The 9,185-nt window shown below is 40.3% G+C and overlaps 1 protein-coding gene across 2 annotated transcripts in view; it reads right to left on the bottom strand.

Moving 5' to 3' along the window:
* Nucleotides 1-3,642: 3,642 nt before the first annotated feature.
* The window catches only part of SLC15A2 (solute carrier family 15 member 2), a 32,422-nt gene continuing 26,879 nt past the window's right edge, over nucleotides 3,643-9,185 (bottom strand). For both annotated transcript variants that reach the window (XM_041002741.1, XM_041002742.1), the window contains 4 exons: nucleotides 8,553-8,649; nucleotides 5,285-5,431; nucleotides 4,662-4,766; nucleotides 3,643-4,313 (listed from right to left, as the gene is read on the bottom strand). In XM_041002741.1, coding sequence (XP_040858675.1) covers nucleotides 4,137-4,313; nucleotides 4,662-4,766; nucleotides 5,285-5,431; nucleotides 8,553-8,649 — 526 coding nt within the window. In that variant the 3' untranslated portion in view covers nucleotides 3,643-4,136. The remainder of the gene's footprint in view (nucleotides 4,314-4,661; nucleotides 4,767-5,284; nucleotides 5,432-8,552; nucleotides 8,650-9,185) is intronic.

Here is a 9,185-nt window from a genome sequence, read left to right as displayed (position 1 = left end):
ACTTTACTTTGGGATTCACAAAACAAATGGTTGCCTATTTAGTCTACTCAATTTATTGATTTTGAACTTTCAGAGACAACACCTTGAATAAAGGCAGCATCTTTAGGAGTAGTTGGTGCTCATTATATTAGTATTTCTAGACTCAAACTCTTTCCTGAATGTCACACTCACATACAACTTTCAATTTAATGTCTCTATTTAGGTACTTTTTGGCACCTAACTCCATATGCTCCAAATAAAGCTCACTGTGAACCCTAAACCCATCCTTATTTGAGTCTTTCCTACTTCTGTAAAATGTACTATAATTCATTCTCATTTTTCAGACCCAAATCTAGGAGTCAACGTTGATTTCTTTCTTTTAAACCACATATCTGAAACACACTCCAAATCATGTCATTTTAAATTTCAATTCCAAGTCACACTATTTCTTTCACTTCTGCAGCTGCCATCTTGTTCAAGTCATGCTTTTCTTCCTCATAGACTGTTGAGAAAACCTCCTACCCATTCTCCCTGCTTCTAGTTCTTTCTGAGTATAAATAATTTTCCATTTCACATGCAGATTGGCTGGTACGTGAAGAATCAGATCATGTTATCCACACCTATGTTCCAAATCTCCAATGGTTTCACATCTCACTCAGCATAACATCAAAATGTCTTACTATGAATGCAAGGCCCCACATGATTTGATTCCTGATTCCCTCTAACTACATCTTCCACCTCTGTTCCTTACTTAGCATATTGTTCTTCCTGCTTTTCCCCATATCACAACTGTGTCATCAGGGCCTTTTCATTATCTAGGGCCTTCAGAGCTAACAAAAAACACAAGCCCAGTAACCTTAAAGACAGATAATGGATTACACACATTTGTTTCCTACATGCACCCATTGCCTTACTTAACTGTTGGGGATGGGAGGAAATGGTATATAATAGAGTATGCAACAATAGCTTTCTTTAAAAACTTTGGAGTTTTACTTACAATCTGCTATCAGTATCTGTAGATGATGGATCCATGACCTGCTCCTTTGGACACCCAATTCCTCAGATGCTCAAGTCTTTTATATAAAAAGGCATAGATTTTATAAATTAACTAGGCATATCTTTGTTATACTTTACATCATCTTTAGATTAATTTTAAAAAACTAATATAATGTAAATTCCATGCAACCAGTTATTATACTACATTGTTTAAGGAACAATGGGAACAAAACATTTTACATGTTCAGCACAGGCACAATTTCTTTTAAAAAAAATACATATATGTGTTTTATCAGCAGTTGGTTGAGCACAGCCTGTGGATAAGGAGCACCCAGAGCTTTAAGAATGTAAGCCTGCACTGTGATGCTGTCTCCTGAAACATCTAAGCCTCCCTTAAGCTGTATTAACACAGGTGCATTGTTTGCAGAGGGGCAGACACTAGTTCTTCCAGTTAAACTACTTCTGGAATGTTGTGTTTGGCTTAAGGTAACACATATTAAGTTTTCTTAATCTTAATTGGTGTATCTCAGGCTCAGGATTTTTTTTACAAGCAAGAAACCAGGTTGGGGAAAGAACAGAACTATGTTTCCTGAGGAGTTGTTATGGGAACTCACAGCTTTTAGCTGGATGAGTACTTGATGATGGGGAGAGAGGTGTGAAGGCTCTTGGCAGAGTTTAGAGTCTGACCCATGGAAAGGGGAATTACGCTTATTCTTGATGCTTTCAGAAGAGGAAGTTCTTGGTTCAGCAGAAGGAAGAATTGCTCAACAATGTTTCCTATTCATCTGTTTTGCAGAATACCGTGCAGGAAACTTCAGAACATTTAATAGACAAATGTTAAGAAGAAGATAGAGTTTGCTTCATTTTCCCAATGTATTTGTCCTTAGTTGATCTGGCAGAGCAGTATTAACATATCTAGAAACAATATTCCTAGACTAGCATGGGTTAAGTGTGCTTGAAAATGAACAGGTTGTGTTCTTACAAAATAGGGTCAGTTCACGGCAAGGTGACTGGGGACACTGTAGTTTTGCTGTTGTTTCTGTACTTACGACAAATTCATAATAAAAACTAAAGAAAACAAAGTTTGGGGAGCTGCAGTAAATTCTCTTACTTGTTATATTCACAACACTGATCCAGATAAAAATAAAGGCATAAAATCAATAAAAATATGGTTTTCTACAGCAGTATAGAATTTCCCCCCCATGAAACACATGGCATAAGCACGATAGTTCCAAATCTGCCCTCTGATCCACTTTTTTTGTGCAAGATGATGTTTTTCAACTTTTTAAAATGAGCACATAAATGAACAAAAACCTCTCATACTCTGTTCTACCTCCCACCCACACACAATTTTCATGGGATTTCTCTTTTCAGCATCATTCCCTTCTGCTGAGTATTGCCATTTCAGAACCTCAAACCTGAACATTAACCCTAAAGAAAAAAAAGATACATTTATTTTAAAGAATGAGAGAGAGAGAACTGGAAAGTTAGAGAAAGATCTTCTAACCGCTGGTTTACCCTCCTGCAATAGCCAGGGTTTAGCCATGTCAAAATCAGGAGTCAAGAATTCAACCCAAAGCTCCCATAGGAGAGACAGAGAACCAAATCAATTGGACTATTTATTTGCTGTTTTACCAGGTGGGTTAGCAGGAAGCTGGATTGGAAGTGGAAGAGCCAGTCTCAAATCGGACTCCAATATGAGCTGCAGGTACCCCAAGAGGCAGCATAACTCACAAAATAAATGACAACAGAGCTTCTTTAAAATAGATGATGAATTTCTAACACTATAGGAAGAAATGACATCTTACCATAGTGGTAAAACTAAACAAGGAATGTTATCTAAATATATTTTGAGGCTAAATGGGATCATCTAAGAAAGGAAGTAAGAGTTGAGCAAAGTTGTTGAAGATTTGATGCTATAATCATCGCAAGCTGCAACAATAAGAAAAAGCTGACCAGTAATAATGAAAAAACAAGATTGCAAAATTCTAGTTGGCCAGGTCCCAGCACAGTAGCCCAGCAGCTAAAATCCTCGCCTTGCATGCGTTGGGATCCCATATGGGCACTGATTCTAATCCCGGCAACCCCACTTTCCATCCTGTTCCCTGTTTGTGGCCTGGGAAAGCAGTTGGGATCCTGTACCTGTGTGGGAGACCTGGAAGAGGTACCGGGCTCCTGGCTTCAGATTAGTGCAGTTCCGGCCATTGCAGCCACTTAGGAAGTGAATCAGTGGATGGAAGGTCTTCTTTTCTGTCTTTCCTCCTCTCTGTCTATCTGACTTTGCAAGAAAAATAAAATATATATATTTTTAAATCCTAGTTGGTGTCTCTGCAGCTGTTCATGAAGGACCCAACACAGGGCTGAACCCCAGGAGTTCCGCACAGGAATATGCACTACAGAACTATGAGTGGGTCACCAGAATTTCTACAATTTTATCTGTCTCTGTTCCACAGAATTATAGCTTCAAGATGGTTTTCAGGATCTGTTTAGTACCAAAAAAGGATTGTTTACATAAGTAGATAACATACTGCCATCATCAGAAGTATATATCTTCTCCTTCAGATTAGTCAAATGACATTCTGTTAACTCTTACTAAGATCTTACCAAGCCAAATCAACTCTTAGATCAGATCATACCATATATACAATTTTGAGGTCTTCGTAAGTAAAACAATTCCATTGCTTATAAAGAATTTGGAAAAAATGAAATACCAGATCTCTGTTACTCTTCAATTTTGCATTTAAATCAGTACCTCAAAAAGTGGGAGTCATCAGTTCTCAAAGGCACCTGCCTGTAAAGGAAACCCCCATAGCTGTGCATATCCTCAGAGATGGATCTCAACAACACAATTATGCACTTGTATTTTAATGGCCATTTGGAGACATCAGGCCAACTTTAACAACTCTTCACAAGGCTTATTGAATTCTCTAATAGATGAAAAGACAAGCTCCCAGGGGCCTGGTATAACTTCATACTGGAAAATCCAGTCCAGGAATTATTTCTAACCTAGGAGAACATGGAAAGGTCAGCTCATAAATTATGTTTTCTCTCTCTCTCTCTCTCTCTCTCCTAATCCAGTAGAGAAAAACACGATGCTTGAAGACTGGAGCTGTCTGAGACCAAGACCAGGAACTTGGGTTGGGGCGGAGTCCAGGAAATCATCAGAGTTTTGTCTTCTTGGTTTCTAAGCTGATCATGTTTCCTTGGATAGGGGGAATCTGTTTATCTTCTAGCTTCTGAATATCATCTGGATTTATGGGAATATAGTAGTAGCCCATAATGGAGAAGATCAAGCAGACAACCAGGAGGAGGCAGGAAAACAAAATGAACTCAGCCCACTGCAAGAAAAAATAAACATAAGAAGGATATATGCAGGAATCCACAGCCAAAGAAATCTTTAGAGGGTGAGGACTTGGAAGCACATGGGATCACCAGTTCAGGCTGGCTGTTTCTGAGAGCACACTGGGCTCACTCTCTCCTCAATTAGCTATAGAGCAGTCACTGTTGCTATCTACATATGTCTAGTCTTCTGGCAAAGTCAGTATGTCTAACTCAGCTCATAAGCTTATTATCATGGTACAGAGTGGAGGATGGGAAAAAAAACCATAGAGATGGGAAGAGGGGAGAAGAGGAAGTTGGCAGGGAAACAGGGTAAACCTAAGTCCTTGCTTCCATCACATCCATACCTGGACCAGGCCACTGAACTGTGCCACAACAAGCACGATGATGTTCCCAAAAGCAACGGTCAACAGCCATGCTGCCTGGAGGACGGATTTCATGCTAGAGGGAGCCTGGTGAGCAGACAAGTTTGTAAGTCAACAAACCAACTACACCACCCTCATGTGCCATGCATCTAGTTAGGAAACCTCCCACATGAGCGGCCAGATTAGCTCTCACTGTGATTCAGGAGGCGGTATAGCTAACAGTAAGCATCCAAGGAACTCTTGGCTATATATATTAATGTGCAATATTATACCAATTTATTATAACCATAAAAGATAAATTGCTAGCATCTTCTGCATTAAAAAATAGCACTAGAGACATAGCTCACTTAATCCAATTTTGACAGTAAATCATACTGTCAAAATTTGCACATGGGCATCTGATTCCAAAGCCTTTACTCCTTCCCAGAGCCTGAAAAGCATAGAGTGCTATGTGATTTTGCAGAATCACATATAATATAAAGAAGGCAAAGTTGGGAGAGATAGAGGTTTTAGCTAGGATCATATACTTATTGGGGCGGTGTCAGAATGAACAAAACCCTCTTAAGGCACTATCTTCCATTCCACTTCCACCGGCAAACACTTACCTGTGAATAAGAAAACTCGAGGCCAGTGACGGAGAACATGACCTCCCCAGCTGTGACCAGGGCGTATTGTGGCAGTTGCCATGCAATGGAAACTTTGTTGGCTGGCTTGTCTTCCATCTTCCAGGCCTGAGGTCCGTGTTTGGTGTTCTTGAATGAAAGAGGAAGTGGGTTTGTCTCAAGTAAATACCCCCCAGCCACAGCATTCTATACTCTTACATATACCTTACATATAACCCTTCTCTCTATTTTTATACTTCTTCCCCTTCAAGATATTGAACACTTCCACCCAATTCTAGCTTTTTGAGATTTCCTTTGGCAACACTGCACTTCTTTGTCTGGTTCCAGCCAGTCAGATTCCACTGTTGATAGAAACCTTCAATGAAATAATATTTTTGATTTTGTAGTTTGGATTTCTACCATTTGACTTACTTTGAACATCTTGAGGCTGACCAGCATTTTAATTAGTAACATTTCATTTATTTGAAAGACAAAGAGCTGCCATCCACTGACACACTCCTCAAATGCCAGCCATAGCTTGAATGGGCTTGGCCAAGCCTGGGGAAGAAGCAGTTGGAGCAGCAGTGAAGCTGCGGCTTGGGATACCTGCCTCCCGTTATCAGAATGCTTAGGTCTGAGTCCTGATCCTGCTGTCTATTCCCGTTTCCTGTTAATGTGGTACCCAGGGAGGTAGCAGCTAATGGCTCAAGTAATTGGGTTCCTGTCACTCACATGGGAAAGTAGGAAAGTGTTCCAAGCTCCTGGCTTTGGTCTTGGCTGTTGTGGGCATTTAAAGAGTGAAGCAATAGGGGCCGGCACAGTAGCCTAGTGGCTAAAGTGCTAGCCTCGAATGTGCACATGTAAGGCTAGGACTTCAGTCACTAGGCCATTGCACTGGGCCCATATAAAAAATATTTTTATAAAAATCTAGGATACTGGACTCAATCCAGGACTTCCCTATGGAAGACAGTGAACCATCACCTGCAGTCTCCCAGATTATACATTAGCAGGGATGCCTGAACTGGAAGTGGATCTAGGACTTGATTCCAGGAATTCTGAGAGCAAAGGCAAGCATCCCAAACAGCATTTTTATCACTGCACCAAGCATTCACACCAGATTCTCGACAACACCTTAAACATAAAGTAGCATCTGAATTATACATCAAATACTTCTTATTCATAAATAGGATGCTTTCAGAATGCATTTTCTTTTATTTTTTTAAGATTTATTTTGATTGATTCAAAAGGCAGAAGTACATCTGTGTCTCCCATGTGGGCAGCAGGAACCTAAGCACGTGAACCATCATCTACTGGCTCGCAGGGTGTGCATTAGCAGGAAGCCTAATTGGAAGCAGAGCATCTGGGACTCAATCAGCACTGACAGGGGACGCAGGTGACCTGCTGTACCATGGTACTCACTCCATCATTTTTAACTCAAATTTTGCCAAAAATATATGATTTTTTTGATAAAATTTTGGTCAAAAAGAACTTTTATTAGGGTTTTTTTTTAATTAGTATTGCTGGACTCAGTAACTAAATCCTCGCCTTGCAAGTGCCAGGATCCCATATGGACACTGGCTCATGTCCACTGCTCCACTTCCCATAGAGCTCCCTGCTTGTGACCTGGGAGGGCAGTGGAGGATGGCACAAAGCCTTGGGTCTCTGCACCCACATAGCAGAAGCAGAAGAAGCTCCTGCCTTCTGGTTTTGGATCGGCTTAGGGCCATGGTGGCCACTTGTGGAGTGAATCAGTGAACAAAAGATCTTTCTGTCTTTCCTTCTCACTATAAATCTGCCTTTCCAATGAAGATAAATAAATGTTTAAAAAATTAATATTGCCAAACATATCAGATTTCACCACCAGGGTTTGCTTGTTTTTTTATTTTGGTTTTGTCTAAAAGTTCTTTTTCTGTATGCATAGTTTAAGCCATGGTTTATCTCGGTTATCTTCTATTATAGATGGAAAGACAGTCTCAAAATTATGTATGTAATTCATGAGGTAAATCCATTGTGAGGAAGTAAGTGTAATATCTGTATATACATACAGTGGGACAAAAAGCAGAATTAAAACATCAAGGTAAAAAGCTATGAGATCAAAAAAGTCTTTGACACCCAAATGTTATTGATTCTCTTATTCCACGGGTCATGGGGTTCAAAACAGTAAGGTAAAGGAATCCTGTTTTGCTTTAGTTGAGAAGGTAGACAAGAGCTAGGCATCTCTTTGTGTTTTCTCGTCATAAGAGAAGACAAGAGCCAGGAATTCTGAATCAAGTTCAGTTAGTCAAACGCCCAGGCAGGTAACTAAGCAGCTGAAGCTGGCTGAATAGCAATGATGAGCCCAGGTTTCCTCTAAAGCCAACCAACATAGTTATACCAGCTACGGATTCTTCAGATTTTTTCCATCTATCTTCTTAAGGGAAGTCTCTCCAATTTTAAATATTAGCAATGAATTCTTTAATTGTTTTTGTCAACACTGTACAAGCCAACCAAGACAGGACCATGGAAAGAGCCTGGCACCCAAACTCCCAATTTGTGACTCTTACTGTTGCTGTCTGTTAAATCATGATATTCAGAAACGGCATATGTGGCCTCTATCTTCAGTAACGTATGAGAGACAGACTAATCAATTGGTAAAATAATACCAGAAATGCCCCCAGCACCTATGTTTAAGTTCCAATACCCACTATCCCAGAATGTGGATTTATTTGGAAATCAGGTTGTTAAGGCAAAGGTATTCAAGTTAAGTGAGGTAACTAAGTGCTGTGTACAGAATTCTTAAAAAAAAAAAAAGTAAGGCAGGGAGTGGAGAGAGATATGGACACAGGCACATAGGAAAAACGCTGTGAGAAGATAAAGCAGACATTTGAGGAGGTTTCTTCTATACACCAAGGAACATCTCATTTCCAGCCAATCACCAGAAGCCATGGGAGAGTCATTGAACAGTGTCATCTGTGGAACCCACAGGATGAACCAGCCCTGTAGTTGGCTAACCTGCTAACTGACTTTTCACATTTTGTGTAGAGACTGATATTGACAACCAAGCTTGGCATTTCAGAATGTGATATTTCAGAATGAGGTCAGATCAGATCTCCAGGAGCTAGGAGAGCTACATATGGCATCAGCCAAGGAACAGTAAATAGTAATTATTTTTCTTGAAGCCATATTGAGGGTGAAAAAGACTGTTTATCTCGTAGTGATGGCTCAAGATAAATGGTTTCTCAGAAGGACAGACAAAAGGAAGGCAAGGTAAGAGAGGCTGTAATCGACTTACATTAGTAATAACAAATAGATATGAGGTGCCGATGTCTAGTAGACCCAAATTCAAAGAAAAGTCCTTATGCTCTGTTTTACAGTGCACTGCAGGGTATCTGGAACAAGATGAGTTGAACTTAGAATAAACATCACAGCTTAGACGGCATTCTCTTCTTCACAGGCAAGAGTGGTCTCTCTCCCCTGCAGGTAAGCTTGCAGTGAGACCCCCTTTTCTCTCTGAAGACAGACATTCTACAAAGTTCCTGCCCAGATCTGGGCTCGTAGTTGTCTGTCAACTATGAGCTCAGATTTTTAAAACAAAAAAAAAATCTTAAGTGTGAATAAAGGAGGCACAAATCATCTTCTCATGCTCTGGTGAACTTTTCTTGGGCCAGTGTGATACCTTAGTGGAACAGCATCAAACAGTGAATCTGAGAGAATGAACTCCAAAGAGCGAGGTGCTAATGGGAGATGCCAAAGCTTGGAAGCCAGACCAGGGAGAAACTGTACACCTCACAGAGAAGGGCCCTGCAAATTGCCCGATATGGCCTTTGCTCCAATCAAGACCGCAATATATTTGTGCAGAAAATGGTGAGACTAAGGGAAGCAGGCAAGAATTGCAAAAGAATAGGCATCTATACCCAAAATTAAT

Source organism: Ochotona curzoniae, unplaced genomic scaffold (assembly GCF_017591425.1).
Source record: "Ochotona curzoniae isolate NIBS_2020 unplaced genomic scaffold, NIBS_Ocur_1.0 scaffold_2587, whole genome shotgun sequence".
NCBI lineage: Eukaryota > Metazoa > Chordata > Mammalia > Lagomorpha > Ochotonidae > Ochotona > Ochotona curzoniae.
Note: the sequence above shows the minus strand (reverse complement) of the source record. Positions and strands in the feature narration are given on the sequence as shown.